Source organism: Maylandia zebra, linkage group LG10, assembly GCF_041146795.1.
Source record: "Maylandia zebra isolate NMK-2024a linkage group LG10, Mzebra_GT3a, whole genome shotgun sequence".
NCBI classification, from domain to species: Eukaryota; Metazoa; Chordata; class Actinopteri; order Cichliformes; family Cichlidae; genus Maylandia; species Maylandia zebra.
The window spans coordinates 7,829,678-7,850,648 of NC_135176.1; the positions used below are offsets into that span (position 1 = coordinate 7,829,678).

Genomic DNA, 20,971 nt, shown 5'->3' on the forward strand with positions numbered 1-20,971 from the left:
ACTTTTGATGATCATGACCAGATGATTATCTGAAAGATAATCATCTTTTCTGACCGGATGATTAAAAGTTACAGTATTTAACTGTCTGTAGTGGATTTTCCCACATTTCAGACATTCAGGGACTTAAATAATATGAGGTTTCAAATATTTCTTCAGATGTTTTGTGACTCTGAATTTTCTTTTGTCATTACTCAACTTTTTCTACTGTACATTTTAAACATGGTCAGCTACTTTTCAACTTCTTCCTGTCTGAAAATCAGCTTTAAACACTTTTGTTTTCAAGTGAAACATTCTGTTTTTCATCTCCTTCAACATTTTTAACTTAACATTCAGCAGTTGCTTCATTTCCGCTCAAAACATTCAGCTATCAGCATCCACACTGCAGTTTCGTTAGAAAATGCATTTTCTAGTTATTATTATTTGCTAAAAAACTTTAAAATAAACAAACATAATGGCTTGTAGGAGTGGAAAGACTGACATTATATGTTGAAAACATAAAGATTAAATAGGAAAAAACCTTCAAAAAATAAAATAAATTGAAAAGTCAAAAATGGTCTAAAACCTAAAATCTAAGGTCCACCTAATTTAGATACCTTTAAAAACAAATAAATATCCAGGTTAGTCATGAATGTGGACGCGTTTATTTGTATTCTCTGGTCAACATATATCAGCAATCTGTTCCAGAAAGGTTGAATGAACTCGGAGTCTAACCACAGTCCTCTTAGAGACCTCACCCCCATCATCATCATTTTGGACCGCAGCTCAAGGTCATCAGTCAGAAACCACATTGTGTGCCCTTCTGGACAGTAGACAGATTAGTCCCATTAAAAATTAACTGATCATGTTCACTTGCTCGGGGACACTGAAAACTTAGTTAATTCACAGATTACAGGTGCATATAAATCCAATGTATTCATTTGTTTTAAGACACTCACTCACTTTTTTTATAAAACAGGTTTTTATTTCACGTAAACTATTCAAACAAATAAGACATATCTACCTTTTCTTATGTGTCAGCAATCTTTGTTTTTTTTTTTCCAAATTTAAAAAGCTCCAAAAACTTAACATTTCCACAAGACATCACAGACATGGTGAAACAGTATGATCCAGCTCTGGGGACAATCAGCAGGATTTACGTCTTTACTGCCGTGTCTCTGGATTTGTAGATCACCCCTCTGCTTTTCAGCTCTCTCACTACGCCTTCAGAGAAGAGAATAATGAGCAACCGAAACATATGAAGTGAGAAGACAATTCCAACCAATGTGTGTGCCCTGATGTGTTTGAATGTACCTGGAGGTAGTCTGCCAGTCACTGAAACTGCATATACACCTGGCTTGAAGTTGCCTGAAAGACAGAGCAGGAAAAAAAATAATTACACAAATGGATCATAATCTGAACTATGTGGCTATCATTAATAACATTACAAGATTTATTAAAAAGCATGTAAAAAATGTTATAGTCCTGGTTTTAAAATTAGGTAAATAACTTCATTTGAACAACAACATTTTTGTGTCATATCTGTGTCATTATTTAACAAAAACTAATCCAAAGCCAAAATCTATAAGCACTGTGGAAAAACTAATTTCTGGATTTTCTGGATGATTCAGTAAGCTTGCTGAACCACCTTTAGCACCAATAACTTAAAGTAGCAGTTTTCCATTTGACTATCAGTCTCTCTCATCATTGTGGAAGAGTTTTGGCTCATTCTTTTTGTTGTTGTTGCTTCAGTTCATTGAGGCTTGCAGGCATTCTTTTACACACAGTCTCTTCAGGTCCCGCCACAGCATTTTAGTCAGATTGAGGCATGGACTTTGACTGGGCCACTGCAGCACCTTGATTCCTTTCATTTTCAGCCATTATGTTGTAGATTTGCTGCTGTGTTTGCTGGGTTATGGTAAATGGTAAATGGCCTGTATTTGTATAGCGCTTTTCTAGTCCCTAAGGACCCCAAAGCGCTTTACATATCCAGTCATCCACCCATTCATGCACACATTCACACACTGGTGATGGTAAGCTACATTGTAGCCACAGCCACCCTGGGGCGCACTGACAGAGGCGAGGCTGCCGGACACTGGCGCCACCGGGACCTCTGACCACCACCAGTAGGCAACGGGTGAAGTGTCTTGCCCAAGGACACAACGACCGAGACTGTCCAACCGGGGCTCGAACCGGCAACCTTCCGATTACAAGGCGAACGCCCAACTCTTGAGCCACGATCGCCCTGTTGCATGACCCAATTTTAGTCTACATTTAGCTTTGGGGACATCTCCTCACATTTGAATACCCTGGTAGGAGTTCATAGTCGACTACAAGGTGCTCAAGTCCTGAGACTACAAAACAAGCCCAAACCATCATCCCTCCACCACCGTGCTTGACAGTTGGTTCTCTCCAACCAACTGGCTTAACATCTCCACTTTGGCCTCTTTTGATAGGATTGTTCCAGAAGTCTTGTGGATTGTTCAGATGCAACTTTGCAAACCAAAGCCATGCTGCCATGTTCTTTTTTAGAGAAAAGAGGCTTTCTCCTGACAACCCTTTCAAACAAGCCTTAGTTGTTCATTTTTTCTGAGCAGTGTATGGTCTGACCTTGTGGTGACTTTGCTGTAATGTTCACCACTGGGAAAATTTATATCTATCTTGAATGTTTTTCACTTGTGAGTAATCGATCTCACTGTAGAATGATGACATTCCAATAGTTTGGTTTATAATCCTTCCTAAATTAATGGGCACTAACAGTTGCTTTCATGAGATCACCGCTGATTGTTTTTCACCCTGACACTATGTTAACACACACCTGCTAAATCATCTGCTTTTATAGAGGTGCTCAGACTGGCTGATGATCAAGTGCCATTTTCCCTCTCAATTATTATAAAAGCAGTGTAAGATGTACTTCGTTTTTCCAGAAACAGTGTCTCCTTTTTGTCTTAAATAAATAATGAACAATTTAACATTTTTTATCATGTCCTGATACATAAAACCTTAGAACTGAATGTACTGTCTTCTTCTTTTTTTTAAAACCATGACTGTATGCTTCAGCAGATCCTTACCTATTCTCTGCCATTTAGCCACCCAGCTATCTTCAGGACTCATCATGGCGATCACACTATAAACATTTAATCAGTGTCAGTAAACCATAGGGAAGAACAGACAAAGAAACACATAGTTACTGCTTAGTCAACACTTACCCATCAAACGAGGAACTTGTGCATTCATACACCATCTCTCGGTTCCCCTTCATCTGGAGGTATGACTCACAGTTGTCACAGCCATCATATTCAAACTGGTCAATGGTCTAAATTGGAAGAGAGCAAGAGAAAAGTGAGGTATCAGATTGCATGAGTCCAATAAAAAGAGCCAGAAGAAAGGATCAAAAATGAGAAGTGAGATATTACTTGAGAAATATTAACTGCTTTAAAAATGCTGCACTTCAGTGTAGCAAGAATATATTTCTAATGAGGGTCATACATATATTGGAACCCACCATAGATAATGATGCCAACAAACCTTGGCACATCCACTGATAACGGCTGTGCATGGTTAAATAATAATAGTATTAATACTACTACTACTATAACAACAACAACAACAACAACAACAACAATAATAATAATAATAATAATAATAAAGTGAGATGGGATTGTGTGTTGGTGTTGTGCCAAAGTGTCATTTCTGGTATTTGCCAACCCCCCCCCCCCACACACACACACACAAACAAACAAACAAAACAAAAAGAAGCCCGCATTTAAACTACTGTAAACATGCTATACTTTAAATGAAATCTCTCCAAAATAAAAACCTTTAACTTCTCAAAAATAAAGTCAGATTCCCTGCACGCCCGACCTTACGAAATAAATCACTGAGGAAGCATTGAGGAACAATAAATGTTTCTAGTTTTATTTATCGTGGATTTTTAACTTTAAAGTCAATCTTAAAATATTTAGTTTCGCTTCAGCCATTATTGTCCACCTTGTTTCTTTTCTTATTGTCGACCTTAAGAAAAAAAAAAACCCAATAACGTTATTCTGCGTTTTGTCACAATAACATCACCTTCTACCCAGGCTCTGCCAGGTTCTGTACATTTTTCTAGTACGGCCCCAAGTCGTTATCGTGGGACTAGAAACCAAACAAACTAGCACAGATGTCTTTTTGTAAACAAAAATGCCCCAGTGAATACTTAGGTATAATTCCTTGACTAAAAGCAACCAAGCGTCATTTCGAAGTTTTAATTTTCCTGTTAGGCCAAACAGGAGGAAAACACTGCGCAGAGCACCACGTTAGCACAGGAGCTAGCCTCACAGTGTTTTTCTCTCAGATAAAGATTTACCTTCACTAACGAACAAAGCAGACAGGCTCTCAGGTGGCGCAGGTCTTTGGGGACTGTTTCTAATGCCATTATGTTCGGACGAAATAATTGAACAAACACTAAACAATCACGCCAACTAATATTATGATGATTTTCTAGTCGCCTGGATATTACGTCACTTTATAAGGCCCTAGCAACCCAGAGGCGTCCCTGTAGTCCGCCTGAATAAAAGTCCATGCACAAAAAAATCTGAATCAGGGAGACTTTATTTATCCCCAAGGGGCAATTAAGATACAACAGAGCAGCATGACGTTAAAAATAAGGACAGGGCATAAACAGGCAATAAGAATGAGATAAAAAAAAAAAAATACTTAAAATATACAGTATATACACAGTTTTAAAATTAAAGTGACTGAATAAGTGAATAAATAACTGTAAGTGACTAAAAGTGAATGAAGTGTTAGCAGCATAAAAAAGAGTGTAGAGTAATTTATGTTTATGGGTGTGGGAAATGGTCTTATCGGCTGGAGTTAAAAAGCAGAGTGGCTTTGGGGACAAAGGTGGCTCTTCTCCTCTCAGTCCTGCAGGAAGTGCAGCGGAGGCGCCGCCCAGAGGGGAGCCATTGAAATGCGGGGTGAAGAATGTGAGAGGGGTCATTAATACATTAATTAATTTTTACTATGCCTTTTTACTATGCCTTCCTGGAAAGCAACATGACCTTCTCCATTACCTGCTGGTTCCACTCCCTCCCTCAGCCTTCAGAACAGGAACAGACTGCAGCACACTGCATCAGTGTGCTCAAAAATCATTGGCCTGCCTGTCAGAACTCTTGCACAGGTTTTCAGCCAACAAGGCCATTAGCCCTTGGTGGCACCTCCTGAGAATTTCCTCTGTGTTAGCAGAGAATTTCATGAGGTTGTCAAAAATGGTTCCCAAGTATTTGTACTCCTCAACTACCTCCACAGGCTTCCCATGGATGGTGGTGGTGACTGAAGCAGCCAGGTCACCACCATCTCTTTGGTTTTGCTCACGTTCAGTTCAAGTTTGGAGCTGTCACACCACTCTACAAACTTCTGAAGAGTGGATCTGCAGTCATCGGTCTAGAGGATGAAGAGCAGGGGGGAGAGCACAGAGCCCTGGGGGGAGCCAGTGGAGGTGGAACAGAGACCAGAGTCCTGTTGGTCAAAAAGTCCAATATCCACAGGATTAGATGATCAGGTGAAATCGGGAAGAAAGTTTAATGGCCAGGAAATGAGGCTGCAGAGTGTTGAACACTGATGAAAAATCAGCAAAGAGAAGTCTGGCGGAGGAGTGAAGGAGCTCCAGATGTTTGTGGATGGAGTCCAAGATGAAGATTTTTGCGTCATCGACGCCTCTGCGTGCACGGTAAGCAAACTGAAGTGGGTCCATCAGGGGGTCAGTTGCTCTTACAATGTGCTGTTTTATGATCTTCTCCATGGCCTTCATCACCAGGGAGGTAAGGGCCACAGGATGAAGATCATTGAGAGACTTTGGGTTGTTTCTTTTGGGGGTGGGGGTGACTGTGGAGTGTTTCCACAGCTGGGGGCGGTGTGACTGTCAATTGAGTGTTGAAATAGAGTCTGGAACACACTTAGTTGCCTTGCACAGTGCCTAAGAACTTGACTGCTGATGTTGTCAGGGCCGGGTGAGCTCCTCTCCCTGGTCCTCCTGAGAGCTCTCACCACGTCCTCAGTCTTGAAGGTGAGTGCGGAGCTGCCAGGTTTGATAATAAACTAAAGTGATATTTACAGCACGGTGGCACGGTGGTTAGCACTGTTGCCTTGCAGCAAGAAGGTCCTGAGTTCAATTCCACCATCAGGCCGGGGTCTTTCTGTGTGGAGTTTGCATGTTCTCCCCGTGTTTGCGTGGGTTCCCTCCAGGTACCCCGGCTTCCTCCCACCATCCAAAGACATGCAGCTTGTGGGGATAGGTTAATTGGATAATCCAAATTGCCACTAGGTGTGAATGTGAGTGTGAATGGTTGTCTGTCCCTATGTGTTAGCCCTGCGACAGACTGGCGACCTGTCCAGAGTGTACCCCGCCTTTTGCCCTATGACAGCTGGGATAGGCTCCAGAGCCCCCCGCGACCCTGAAAAGGATAAGCGGAAGCGAATGGATGGATGGATATTTACGACATAGTATTAGGGCCACCTTAAGAAACAAAAATGTTATTAATCATTTTGACAATAAAGTCAAAATTTTGAGATTAAAGTCGAAAAACCTAATTCGAAGAAAGGTCGAAATGTGGAGATTGGAGTTATTGTTTCACTGACTTCAGAATTTGCATACCTGAATAAAGGCATCATGTTCTCCTCAAGCGGTGCTACACACCAGTCTCATGTAATGTTGTTAACAGGTTGTTAATATTACATAGAATTAGCAACACATCGGATTTTGACAATGAAAGGATACAAATTGGATGTATTTTACTGGCTTGGCAGTGAGATTTTTTGTTTTCACAAAATGTAGATAGATGATGCTGTCTACATCTAAATACAAATAATAATAATAATCACAACAACAACAACAACAACAACAACAACAACAACAACAACAATAATAATAATAATAATAATAATAATAATAATAATAATAATAATAATAAACTACTTCCTTATCACTAGGTGGCGACACAGCTCAGCGTGTTTTCATTTGGTACAATTTCACACCACATGTGCTTGGTGACATCTATTAATTCCATTGACCTAAACACTGATTATGTTACCAGTCAAATCTCTTTCAACAGTTAACATCGTTTTCTCACATTTTGTTTCTTATTTGTTTATCATGGATAATTAACCTGCGTTTGTCACTGCACTGTTGCCGTGCCACATCCAACTTTGGAGAGGCTCATCATCTTGCGTCTTGTATGAAGCTGCAAGTAAATAAACTCAGAAATAAACTCAGATGATGTGAAATGTAAGCTATAAACAGCAGGCTGTGTGAGAACCTGCGATGCATTCATTGGAGCTATTTGCAAAACAGTTTAAAAGTAACATATATTACCTAAAGGCATTTGTGTGCCTATGGCAACAAAAGCATGTAAACCAGAGGCTGTAAACTGTTTTTGGCTCTCTGTGTGACGTTTAGGGTCCAGTTTCGGCGTTGAAATGTGAAAGGATCTTGGGCTTTGTAGTCCCCCAAAATTAAGCGTTGTTTAAAGTAACGGAGGGATGTCACATTGAACTCCAGCACCTCCACCAACGGCAGTAAACTTCCAACGGTTCCCAGTGCGACTTGGTGATACAGGTGCAGTTATTACAGTGTTTATTTTAGATTTAACCTTACTTAAAATATATGAGAAAATATGGAGATGGATAAAACAGCTCTTAACTAAAAAGTTCTTTACTTAGGAGAGGCTGTTTGACAAGATAACACAGCCACTGCTAATGTTAGCTAATGCTAGCAGAGTAACAGAAACAGTGAAAGATAACATTTTACTTTTTACAGCATTTTATTTATAATTTAAAAAAAGTTTAATCCGTTTTCATTAACAAGGGTAATTATGTGTTTAATATAATGAATGGTGGTTAAATAACTTTGTTAACTTGTTATAACTTGAGTGTATGTAAAACATAAACTAAAGTTAAATAGTAACGTTATAAACATGTAAAGCAGGTTAGCTGCTTTGACCAGGGCTGTTTAATATTGTTATACCTGTCTCAGTTGCACAGGCAAAGGCATGGAAGTCGGTTTAAATTCACTCCCGGACTCAATCAACCCCAGCAATTTTCCTGCAAAGTTGTGGCGTCTGGTGAACAACCCGGCCTACAACGCCATCTGCTGGGACCGCCAGGGCGAGGTAATCGTCATTGACCAGCAGCTGTTCGAGAAGCAGATCCTGTCTCCAAATGCCATCACCGCGGGCAGTGCCGACTCCTTCAAAACCACCAACTTCTCCAGCTTTGTCCGTCAGCTCAACTTGTACGGGTTCAAGAAGGCCGACCCTCAACAGGACCTGGACGGCAAGGAGTATCCAAGCTTTTACAATCCCAACTTCAAGCGAGACCAGCCTGAACTCGTTTCGAGGCTGAGGAGGCTCACCGTGGACAATAAGGCCAAGCTGCAAGCCGGTCTGAACATAAAGTGCCGGTCCCCGAGTGGATATCAGCGCCTGTATCGGGATGGGGAAGACAGAGGAACATCTATGAGAAGAGGCAAGTGCTATTAAGGGATAATAGTGGAAATATATGGTTTCCCTGAGGTGCTCAAGTTCACACTAACCGTTCCTCAGCCACAAGAGTAGTTTCTGCAAAAGTGCACAGTAGTTCTGTGTAAAAAGGGTCATCAGCTCCTTAAAAAAATACAACACTGTCCCATTTTATGTACATAAACTTTGTAACTGAAGAATATTCTTTAAAACAGAACAAAGCTTTCTGCCGCAACTTCGCCTACTTCCTCTTTAGAACAAGGGTCTAAAGAGGTTGAAGCACAGCTTTATTACTTGATCGGCATGTTTGGGCCTGTGGCCTTCATGAGGGATGACCTTGACATAAGTAATAAAGCTGTACTATAAGTGTTTCTGGAGAGTTGACCTCATTTGAGAGTATTCTAAATATATTTTTCTGTTGACCAGAGGAATTACTAAACTTTCATTTGACAATCTTACATGTCACAGAGAAAATACTCAGATGTTTTCAAGAAATATTACCCTGATAGGGTTTTCTGTCATATTTCCGAACACCATATTGAACTTATTAAGGACAATAAGTCTGTGCCCTCCTGTACCAACACTTAAGCCCTCTCGTACTGTCTAAAAGGTTGTTGTTGTGCTTTGTGTCTTCCAGTTTCTTCGGGAGGCTCTTTGCTGCTGAGCCCCACAAATCAAAAGGCCACTCCTCCTTACTATCCAAGTAAAACCCAAGCCTACACTGGGACCCCCATCCCACCACGATTCCTGATGAGGGCTGCGGCTCTTCCTTCTGCTTTGTTTTCCTCAGGCAAAGAGCTACCAGTACCTTTAAACCGCCCTTACACTGGAGTAAACTCAAGCGCCAATGCTGTGCACATTCAGCAGAATTTCCTGGCCCACGCAAACCATGGAAGTCCAAATTTCACCAGTTATAGTCCTTGTAATGCTCAGTACCAGCCTGGCTACTATTCCCCACGTAAGCATTAAATATTATTTAGTAAAATATAGCCAGTGTACCATTTCACTTAACATGCTATCTTTTGTCCTTCCTGAAGTTGGTCATTGCTACCATCCCAACCTTGTGGCCCCTCATATGGCAGGTGGTGGCCTTCAGACAGGCTTATTCTCGCCTCAGAGTTATTATCAGGTAGGACCACTGTCATGTGACGTAACAAGTCAGTGAGTGGTATTTGGGCCATCTTTAACATATGCTTTTATATCACCATTTTAGGCAGGATATCCTGTCAGTATGTTGTGTTTCCACGACAATAACCAATGCCTGCAGAAAAATGAGAAGCAGGAGGTGAAAAACTGTGAAATCAACTTGGAGGCAATTTTTAAGATCGCAGATGAGGTCATGCAGACCCCACCCAATACCTGCCTGGTTAAAGTTGAGCCCCAAGACGAGGTGGTCCCTGAGCTAGAGTCTTCATCCAACACCCGTGACAGCCCACTGTGTGACAGCAACGGTGTCATCAGGTCTATCCCTTTCTCTGCTGGACCCACCATAGTATCTGCATCGAGTATTGCTCCTCTAGTTCCATACAAAGAGCAGTGTGTGGAGTCTGTACCAGAGGAAATGCCTGAGGATGCTATCATTGAGGTAAGGCTGCGCATTGAAGAGTTCCTGAAGCTAAAGTGCATCTGTTTTATGTTTTTTTGTAATGTTTGACATTGAGGTATTTTTTGATGCATCACGTTCCTGATCTAAGATGTTTTTTCCTTTACTGTGCTAGACAGTAAAGTAACCCAAACTTGTAGGAAAGTTTGCAAGGGAAGGCGGAAGGGTGGATCAGAGCAGCACAGTGGTTTTGGTTCTTGATAGGCTGCAATTGCAAGAAAGGTTAGAAATGATAGTTGATCTTTTTTCATTGAGGAACATGAGACACATTCCTCAGAGATTTTGGTTCAGACTCACGTGATAACAGCACACAGTTGCTGACGTTTTGTCAGATGCACACGATGGGAATAACCTAATAGAGCATCCTGAAGGTACTCTATTAGGTTGAGATCTGGATATTGTGAAGACCAGTTGAGTAAAATAATAGTGAACTCACTGTTGTTCTTAAGAAACCAGTTTGAGGTTTGTGGCATGGTGCTGGAAGCAGCCATCAGAAGATGGGGACACATTGGTAATAAAGGAATGGATGCGGTTAGCATCAACACTCCGACAGGCTGTGGAGTTTAAACAGTGCTCAGTTGGTACCAAAAACTATCCCTGACACCATTACATCACCATCAGCATGAACCATTGATAAAAGGCAGGATAGATCCATGCTTTCATGCTGTACATGCGAGATTCTGACCATCTGAGTGTGGCAGCAGCAATTGAATGGCACTCAGCGTCATCCTCTAATGTTGTAGTACATCTGCATAAAGGTTCAAGGATGTATGCATTCAGAGATGCGGAAATCCCAGTAGATCATCAGTGTCTGATGTTGCACATTCTGGGTTACTGCAAAGTGATCAACTCAGTAGATAATTGTGTTAAGACGCAGTTGGTGTACCTAATAAAGTGGCAATGAGGTTACTGTTGCTCTAGGTGATCAAACCTGACACTGAAGCTTTTTCCACACACAGATCATTCATAATGGATCTTTCCGCATAGTTAAAAAATGTAGCAAATATTTTGCATACTGTTTTGAAAAGTTGGTTCTTTTTCAACGTTTAGAACAACATGTAGAACATGTGAAAATCCGATTATGTTTCAGGCTGTATTCATACAGAAAATTATTGATATTGTTATATAATTTGAATAAATCTATACTATATATATATTTAGTGGCCTTATATATAGTTTAGCAGAAAGCCTGGATTATTTGCCTTCTCTGTGTCCCTACATTAAGGTTACCACAGATCATGAGAGGGATATTGTACCTGTTACAGTTGGTGATACTTCCAGTGATTCCAGTCTGAAATTATAACAGCAGCTGCACAGGAAATACACCAACTCTTTAGGTAAGGCTGTTTAGGGTCAAATTCCAGAGTAAAATTAGTGAAAGAAAAGGCAATTAAGGCTTTTATGCTTGCTAAAATCAACAGATCCGTGATGACAGTGTCTCATATTTCTCATCATAGATCTCAGCTTGTTGGTTTGATTGGCATGTGACAGGGAGCCTTGAGTCACTCCAGGATGTGAGCTTAAGCTCTTACTATTACCATACTTGAGTCTCGAATTGGAAAGATGATTTATTGTGTGAATGCTTGTTGCTTTGTTCTCTTTTAAATCTTATTACAAAGTCTTTTGCAGAAGTACATATATGTTGTACATTGTAGGTAGTTGTACAGTAATGTTTTCTCCTCTTATTTTACACATCCATTGTAATTAACACTGATGCTTTTATTTCTGTAAAATTTTAAATTACATTTTTAAAACAAGTATGCTTGTAAATGTATAAAGCATGGATATTTACGTACATGATTTTGTGAAATAGTTTTACCAGATTGTAATGTTATTTTCAAAGAACTGAAATAGAAAAATAAGTCTTGTAAACCATAAATTGGTATTGGAGTGCTTAAAAAGGACTCAAATTATTTTACGAGGGAGAAACACTTTGTCTACTGATTGTTTGCTTTATTGTGTTTTCCCTACCTTTTTATTCTCACTATTGATGTACTTTTTAAAATATGAAACTAGAATTTTAAATAAACGTGAATACAGTTTATGGTTGGATGTTTAGTGTGTACTGCATTATTAATAATAAAGGGGTGTTGCTTGTTGTAGACACCAGAGGGAGCCACTTACTTGTTTTTGGTGAAACTGCTGCTTTTCGGCGGATCCGCCTTCCACTTACTAATGCTGCATTCAGGTGCTCCTCGTTAACTCCACCTACGATAACGTTAAAAGAAAATGAACGATTTTTGTTTGTTTGTATGTTTACGTTCTTACACATGCAAGAAAATTAGATTGCGTTTGATTCTTACCGCAAAATAGATTTTCAGTGACGTTAGAAAAATGTAGTACTAACGCTGCAATTCCACTAATGGCTTATACAAATAACAACGTAAAACACTTGAAACACAATCTGTTTACAGGATTAGGGGTGAAGTGTTGATCAAACTCCCGTCCCCGTTAGCACGTGAAAGTAGCAGGAGAGGGAGCAGGTAGACACTTTCAAATGAGATCCCAGGGGAGAGACAGAGTCCGGGAGGTAAAGTTCTAGAACGGTGTTATAATAGTACACTGTGTCTCTATGCTTTATCCCCTTCAAACAAACACTACAAGGAGGCTGGGCAACTTTTTAAATTAACTTTTTGCAGATTTCCCCCTCCGCTTTCAGTGATAGTTTTGATAAACGAGTCAATTTCCTTCATTCTTCTCAGGAGGATCGGGTCTAATTTCTCACAGTGCAGCGGAGGCACTGAACTCGGGGGAAGCCTGCGTGTGTGTGTATGCGTGCGCGCGCGCGTGTCGCCCCCCTGACGGGTAGGTTTGAAAGAAGTTGATGGCCGTGTCACTGAAGCCGCTTCGGACCCAGTTTTAATTACCAGGCTACAAGCAAAGTAAGGCAACGGCCCGTTTGCTTCGGTTAATAATTACACAGAGCTGTGTGCTGAACGGAGCAGCTTCTTCGAGGATTATTTTTTCGCAACTCGTCGGCTGTAAGAAACATTGCCCAACTTTTCGGCGCCGCATTTGATCCGTCAGCATGCCTCATAACTCTCCGGCGGCAACCTGTAAGCCAGCCTTTGAAGTCGTAGACGTCGCTCTCGTGCGTTTTTGGTGGATTTATCCACAAAGTGTTGCTCTCACGGGACGGGTTTAACTTTTAAAGCTTTGCCTCCTGTGTGCTCGCAAAATGTGACTGGAAGGTACAGTGGTCAATGTGCGCTGCATTGTAAAAACAGTCCCGAGGATTTACGGATACACAGTTGCCAGGAGAGGACCCAGTCCTTCTTGGAGAGGATACCGGAGTTAAGCTACCACGTAAACACCCTCCAGACGAGGACATAGACCCGCCTGTGATGAAGAGCACCCCGGTGGAAACAAATGCACTCTTTAAGATCTAATACGGCACGGCTCGTCTTCACAGTGCACTGGCGCATGCAGTGCTTCTCAACCCACATTAATGACACTGGATAACAGTTAATCGGAGCTTTTTCCTCGTGTGAGACATCACTTTCCACGTGAGACATATGCATATCTGTAACGTGTTAGACTGGGAATATTAACTCTAGTGTTGAATGGAAGTTTTATGAGTTACCATGGAAGTCCTCCGGCTTTGAAAGCCCAGATCTGTTAAGCAAGTAGGCAGAAGGAATAAAGCGGGACCTGTGCGTGTACTTGTCGATACCGCTTTCTTGCGTCTTGTTTATCCGCGGTGCTTGCCTGCTTTGAAGTCCAAGATGTGCGGCCGGGACCCGCCGCTACAGCCGAGGCCATGACCGTCCCACAGCGGCGCCCGGCCGGGCTCTGGCCGTGGCTGCTCATGGCGGCTCTGCAGGTGGTGCTGGGCCAGCAGGGCCTGGAGTCCGAGCGGCCGGTTCTCCGAGCGATTATCAAGGTGACGCTGCTGAAGCACGAGCCCACGGGGAAACCCCTCACCTTGGAAGGGGTGTTCGTGGGAGGAAGTGCCGGCAAAGCAGAGGGAAAACTCATGCAGGTAGGGTGTCATCAAAGGGTACCTGCACTACATGACCACAGCACTGTCCATTTACCTCAAAGCTCACCTGGTGCACAGGTGGCCCAGCACCTTTGTGGCACCTGGTGCAACAATTTTCCATAGACTGCAATAGACTAACTCAATGATCATATGGTCAATATCTGATCTTCATTTTGTGTATTGATAGAACAGCTTTACAACACATGTAGTTACACTTCTGCTCTGTCAGATATGGATTACCAGCCTGAAAGCTTCTCCTATAGTACACTACTGGGAACACTTAACACAGTAAGTGTTATTCTTTGGACCCCCCCAAGAGAGTCACTTTAACCTCTTTTGCAATCACCGCTTGACTAATAACTTAGTCTGTGTTAAAAGCCTTAATTGGAAAGTTATTTTACACTCCCACCTCTTTCAGTGCACCAATCCCTCTGTAGAGTGACTTATGTTTCCCTACAGTTTACACAGCACCCGCTGCTAAAAGACTCCTGCAGCAGAGACTATGGTTTACAGCACAGTGTGCCTTTCTGAGAGCTGCTTACAGCAGCACTCTTTCCACTCAACACTGGGCTTGTGATGATAGAACATATGAATTCCTTTAACAACAGTGATGACAAACGTGTTATTGAGGTTAGCTTATTTTCAGTCTATTTTAGCTCTCTCCTGAGAAACAGTGGTTTGGCTCAGTCCACCAGCCTCTCTAACGTGTATCTTTTCTAAGGTAACTGTTTTGTTTTGCAGTGACTATTTTTGGCATTTGATGCTCTCTCCCATTATATTTAATATCAAGGTGTGGCCACTGACTGCAAAATGACAGCATGTCGAGACCAATATAAAACCTGTCATTTAATGGGGGTTTTTTTAGGTTAAAAATCTTGCCTTTAACTGTCCAAATGTGAAGTATGTTCTCTATTCAGTGTGCATATTCAGGATTCAAGAGTGGATTAAGGTCCCTACGCTGTAAAGCTCCGCCGTGTCGATTTATTTGCCGTCTCCAGAGACACGGGACGAAAGATATTAGGTTCTGTGGGATCTTGTCTCGCTTCACTCACCAGGTATGGGAGGTTTTGTGAATGGTGAGCCAGATGCTGCAGTTTGCCATAGTTGATAAGGATTTATAATGCTCTGATGGAGAAAAGCCCAGCATTAGTCACAGTGAAAAGCCACTTCTGCTTTCCCACTCCAGTTTTAAGCTGATCTGACTGGACCCTGTCTGTGTGGGATGTTGACAACATGTTGTGGATACATAACACATAGCTGTTGAGATCAAAGCACTTCCAGCTTTCTGGGATTTCCAGCTTTTTGTTGTTGTTGTTGTTGTTGTTTAAGACTTTGCAATGTTTGTAGGGCGACACAGGGTTTTAATGAAGCTGTGTATTCCCCTAAAGGTGTGGATGAAAGGTTGAGTGCCACCCTCAAACCATTCTTTTTTATCTCTGCCACCGTCAGCTTAATTTTGTGCTGATAAGATCCCTGCTTTTTCCCCCCTGTTTCTTTCTGTTTTTCTTTTTTTTCGGCTGCCCAAATAGGTTATACATCTACTCTGTTTTCCTCTGGTCAAACCACCAATTGTGTTGCTGTCCAAGGCTGGGAGGGCATGGTCCTGCGAGGCTCTCTCCTCCCTGGCTGTTCTCATACTGCACAGAGGTGGTGTTATGCTGCAGGATGCTCTTTGTTGCAGCTCAGGCCTGTTGTAACAGGTCTCTGTTGCCTCTGCAGGCAGCTTCATGGTCCCACTTTATGTTCTTGTCTTCCAGTGGACGAGGGGACTGATGGCTAAAAAGTTCCAGTTTCCATCTTGCATAGCATTCTCGTCTGTGTTAAATATAAGCCAACCTTGTCGATGCATGTCTTTTATATTCCACTTTTCTGAAAATTTTTATGGACTAACAGAGTTTTCATCTTTTGTCATTTTAGATGCTTGTTCATCTTTATCAATACGTTGCTTCCCTGAGCCTGGGAATTGCATTGCATCCTTGTTTCGATCATGTTTGCTACCATGTGTGGGACAAACTCTGAAGTTCTGAATCCATGAGATTTCACTGTGGTACTTGTCTCCGTCTGATCTGTTAAACTGTGATCTCCCTGGAAGTGTGCCCTTTCCTCTGAATGAACACGCTCACTGGAACACTGGTCTGGCCAGCACTATTTGGACAAATACAAGTGCTGAGGAATTTTGACTCCCTCTCCCTTCCAAAATGAAACTCGGTGATTAAAGGAGAAGCCCAAAAGCTTCTGAAACAATGACGAACTTGAGGATTGTTGTTGGAACTTCTTTTTGAGAAATGGAGATAAACTGTGTTCTTTTAACAGGTCCAATTAAGGTATCCTTAAAACTCCACCTATGTTAACTTAAAGTCATCTTGACTTTCTTTTATTCCTTTTCTGCATTGTTGTTTTTGAAATGTTGAAGTGAACTTTGAGAGCTCCCTCAAATACATAAGCTATAATTAAGGCTTGACACTGGGTAACTGTGCAACACTTCACATTTTTTCGTCTCAGTGTCCTACAAGGTAGTGAATGCCTCCCCGTCTCTCTAAAGCGTCCCAGGCCACTATCTGCACACCCGCCCCTCGACTGGCCCTCAGCACAGCCGTTTGGGAACTAAGGAGGGGAGGGTGGAGAGGGTACTGAGGGAGAACATCAAAGTGTGTCCAGTTCCGAACGTGAGCTGGGATGATTAAAAGCTGAGACTGTTTACACTGTACTTCCCATATGGGCCCTCTCCTCCCCCTCCCTCTAGATTTCCTGTCCATACTTCCTATCTCCCTGGATGAGATAACAGCCTGTCCAGGACTCCTCAGGGCTCCTCACTGCCTCACATAGTTTCGCTTTTGTGCATGTGGTTTATAACAGTGTGTAGCAGCAATGAATGCAGGTGAGCTTCATGTATTGGAGCCAACATACTGATATGATATAATAAACAAGCTAATGTGTTTGCAAAATTCGTGCAATGAACCCCACATTTGGCAATCAGATTTGGCATTCATTTGCCATTCATGCTTCTTTTTAAAATACAGTAACGGTGAAGCAGCCTGCTCTGAATGCTTCACAGTGCTCGTGACTGGTATGCACAGCACTGCTGTGTCCACCAGTATGGACGCCATATGAGAACTCAACATTAACAGCAGTAGAATCACATCGCCATCCGTCCCACCTGCACCTCGGCGACACTGGCAGTTGCATAAAGGTACAAATGAAATCCCTGTAAGCTCGCAATCCCCCTCCCCCTTTGCCACAGCGCCTGTTTTTTAAAAATTCTGAATGCTTTATGCAACTACTTGTTGTTTGTGTGGAGGTGGAGGCCATTTAGGAACAAAAGCCTGCTTTGAAGTCATCATATATAACATTATAAACAAGTTCAGTGGTGATCGCGCAAAGATTATTGTAGGAATGAACTGCTACACTGGTTTTGTTACCAGCCAGCACTGGCCCTGTTGACTCATATTGGACCACTGGCAGAAAAGAACATCATTTTATGTTTTTCAATCTTTTTCTATTAAATGTTTGACTGTTTCACGAACAGCTAAAATGCTTTAAAACAGGATGACTATGTTTTTTTCCAAGGGGCAACATCCAGATCTGAAAATTTATGAATCGTGAAAGTTCCACAGGTGCAGTTCCTCCAGCTGGCACTTGAGGCATGCTCCAAAACTGAGTCAATCTCCACAGACTCCCATGTTAAAGTGCCAAGCCTTACATCATTAAAAAGCACATTTATAGCTTGGTGCAAGAAATTATTTTACCCTCTGTGGACAGTTTTTTCAAAGTTTTTCATTGTACCCATACAGTTTATGGATACAGGTTGCTATCCAAGCTTGCCAGTATTAGCTGGTAAATTAGAACTCTACCCTTTCATCAATATAAGGTAGCATCTAGCTTCAAAAAAAGCAACACAGTCCAAATTAAATGAGTGACAGCATAGTTACTGTCATTCTTTTAGACAGTTGCTGTGGAATAGTTTAGAAAATCAATTAAAAATAAATGGAACAAAAGTTAAGAGAATATATCATTTTTGGCTACAAGCCCATTTGTTACTTATAATCATTGCATTCCAACATCATCTACTTTATCTCTTTTATTTCCATGTGGTCTTTTGCAATGGTCTCCTCCTTCAGCGACACTACAGTAATGCGTTTCCTCTAACTCATGCATTAAACAGACCCCCCCTCATGTGTCCAGGCTATCAAACAAATTGTGGACTAATGGGTTCTCCTGAGCAGGGAACTGAGAGAGCTGCAGCCTGCAGCACAGGAAGCAGGGGCTAGCGCTGTCCTGTCTGCCCTATTCCACAAGAGATGGCTGTGGAGATGTTCCTTAGGGGACATGGAAGAAGGGAGAGGCAGGTAGGGGGGAAACATGGCAAATCTCTTAATCCTGCTGGCCCCCTTCTTTTTTAGTCATTAGATCACGTCTGGAATTCTTGAATGTTATACAACACGTTTTTGTTTCCCCTTTCATAGCTCTTCTTATGCAAATAACCAGGGATGGTCTCTGTTTCTCTGCTACTATCACTGCTTCACTCGTTCAGCCACTCCCTAATACATCTACAAAAGAGTCGCATGCTTAATTCCATGTTTTTTGTAGCACACCCATGTAAACACACACACTAAGTCAAGGCTTCATCTGCCTGTTTTCATGTGTGTGTGTTTTCACACACTCCATACACACACTCGGTGGGGCAGTGGAAAAGCTAGAAATGCGCACTCTTGAATTAAATGTTAATCACAGAGGATCTGTCTCGCTCTTCATTTTGAGCACTTTTTTTTGTCCCTCCCTAGTACACAAACCACCGAAGGAGCAGCAAAAGCATGCGGCCCTTTTAAAGCTGTGCCATTATGTAGCCACACATGTGTTACAGTGGAGAGGAATGAGTCACCGCCGACTGTGAAAGCAGACACACACACACATATATGTTCCTTTGATGGCAGGACAACTGACACGGGGTCCAGGCGATTTCAGGGTCAGCGGAATTTAATTATGTCAAATATCCAAGGTTTAACAGTCGTGAATACCGCGACATTTTTGCATTCTCTGTGAGATGTGTATCTTGCGTGACCTTTTTTGAATTTGTCCTGACAACTCAGGTCAAGTGAAGCACCTGTCTCTTTCCAGTTGAAACCGATCCACTGGAAGTACAGAGGAAAGCCTGCTGATCCATAGTGGGTGTGGAGGCCAAGCTATCCTTTCCCCCAGGATCAAGGCCACATTTATAGAGATTTACTGAGAACTATGTTGCAACAGATGACAATTGTACCATATGGCATGAGGATTCATATGCTACTGGTGGGAAAGTTGGCTGTCTTTTTTTTTTTTTTTTTTAATCTTCCCACAGGTTAAAGGTTATGCTCACAAGGATGAGTTGACTGAAAAGATGTATAATTAATAAGTGATGATTTTATTGTCTGTTAACTATGTAAGACTTGCATTGGCACAATTTCGTATATAGATGGATACATCCATGTGATAGATGGATGTATGTGCATTTTCAATTAGTGTGACACTGCATAAAAGGTGTTAATGACTGTAGCTAGAATCTGAATTGGATTGCCTTCTTCTCTTAATGTATAGTTAACTGTAATTTAAATCAAGCTTAGTTTTGTATAATTGACAACCCAGTATGGTAAGTGCTTATCACAACTTCAAGCACACCAGCACGTCACTAAAACCTGCCATAAATGTTGCCATGAGACAGTTAGTCTGACATCAGTTGGCAATTATATGCAATCTGTTTCTCATAATACAGCAATAAACTGTAATAAATCATTGAAAAACACATAGACAGAAATTCACATTTAACTATTACATTACATGCTCAGTAGCCTTCAGTTCTACAGGAATATAAACAAGAACACAACCAGCTGAGCCAGCTGAGTTGAGCTCCCTCAAGTTGTGCTCAGTAAAAAAGTATCCTTCAGACCAATGGCACCAGGTTGGCAATTTGTCTGTGTTTATAAATTAGGTAGTAATTATTTACAAAATTTTGACAGTCTCTCTGAGAGTGACTTCAGTCAGTCCAAGTCAGATTGCAACTGTTTGCAGAAAGGTTGCCTCCTATCAGGCAACCTGTGCAAGTCATGCATGGTTCAACATCCTTAAGCTCTGGGCAAATGTTTAGTCATATTGGCTGCAGAATGTGAAAAAAACATTGATTACAATCACATATAAGAAGCTCGCTGTCCTGTTTTTACCAACTTAGCTATTAGCTTGCTCTGAATTAGGAAGTTTGATTGGTTGATTTTGCTTGAGCTGAGTTAATGTAAGTTTCCTCGGCTAATGTTCAGGACAGAGGTCCCCGAGGTGAGCAGTCGTGTTCATAGTTTTCTTGTTCTTGAGTATTTAGATCAATTTAAATATCCATGTTTGGTGTCCCTGTATAGTGTAATATTGCTGCGTAAAATATTGCAATGCTATGCTGTATCGATTTTTTTCCCACCACCCCTACTCTCAGGTGCTGTCCTCTCTGTCAGATGGTAATGACTCTCTACACATTCATCTGCAGCTAGATCACTCTGCCTCACTGCCACTAGTTGTAAACACAACCAGCTCAGCCTGTCAGTACTGCACACTTCACTGCATGTTGGCACAAGATGCCTATGAATGTGGTTGAGAAATGGTGTCACACTGACCAATGAAGACAACAAAGGTGTAATCAAGAAGCTCATTCTGTGACAACAAAATGTAAACCTATCAAAGAACAGTGCATATAGCCTTTTTTGGCTATAGAGTTGTCTTGCCCTTAAGATGCACTGTTTGTCCTGTAACTGTGCTCAGTACTCCTCTTCAGATGGTAAACAGACTCCTGTTCTGCTTTTTTATGCAAAAGTGCAATTGTGCTGCGAGGCCACATTTACACAGCTCTTTTTATTTATTCTGTGCCTTTAGATTTTCTACTGCTTTTTGCTTACACAC

At 41.6% G+C, this 20,971-nt stretch overlaps 2 protein-coding genes across 3 annotated transcripts in view; one reads left to right on the plus strand and one right to left on the minus strand.

The window, feature by feature from the left end:
* Positions 1-618: 618 nt before the first annotated feature.
* Positions 619-4,504, minus strand: supt4h1 (SPT4 homolog, DSIF elongation factor subunit). The gene is made up of 5 exons (XM_004557453.4): positions 4,325-4,504; positions 3,186-3,292; positions 3,048-3,103; positions 1,291-1,344; positions 619-1,200 (listed from the first exon to the last, which is right to left on the minus strand). Exons 1-5 carry the CDS (start codon positions 4,391-4,393, stop codon positions 1,133-1,135), a joined length of 354 nt encoding a protein of 117 aa, XP_004557510.1. The 5' UTR covers positions 4,394-4,504; the 3' UTR covers positions 619-1,132.
* Positions 4,505-7,367: 2,863 nt separating this feature from the next.
* LOC101480214 (uncharacterized) overlaps positions 7,368-20,971 on the plus strand; it is a 118,915-nt gene continuing 105,311 nt past the window's right edge. Inside the window, exons 1-5 of one of the 2 annotated variants that reach the window (XM_004557452.6) lie at positions 7,368-7,573; positions 7,991-8,481; positions 9,112-9,432; positions 9,512-9,603; positions 9,688-10,059. In XM_004557452.6, coding sequence (XP_004557509.2) covers positions 8,007-8,481; positions 9,112-9,432; positions 9,512-9,603; positions 9,688-10,059 — 1,260 coding nt within the window. In that variant the 5' untranslated portion in view covers positions 7,368-7,573; positions 7,991-8,006. Of the gene's footprint in view, positions 7,574-7,684; positions 7,824-7,990; positions 8,482-9,111; positions 9,433-9,511; positions 9,604-9,687; positions 10,060-20,971 lie in introns of those variants that run through there. The other variant, XM_076888968.1, reaches the window with a different exon arrangement.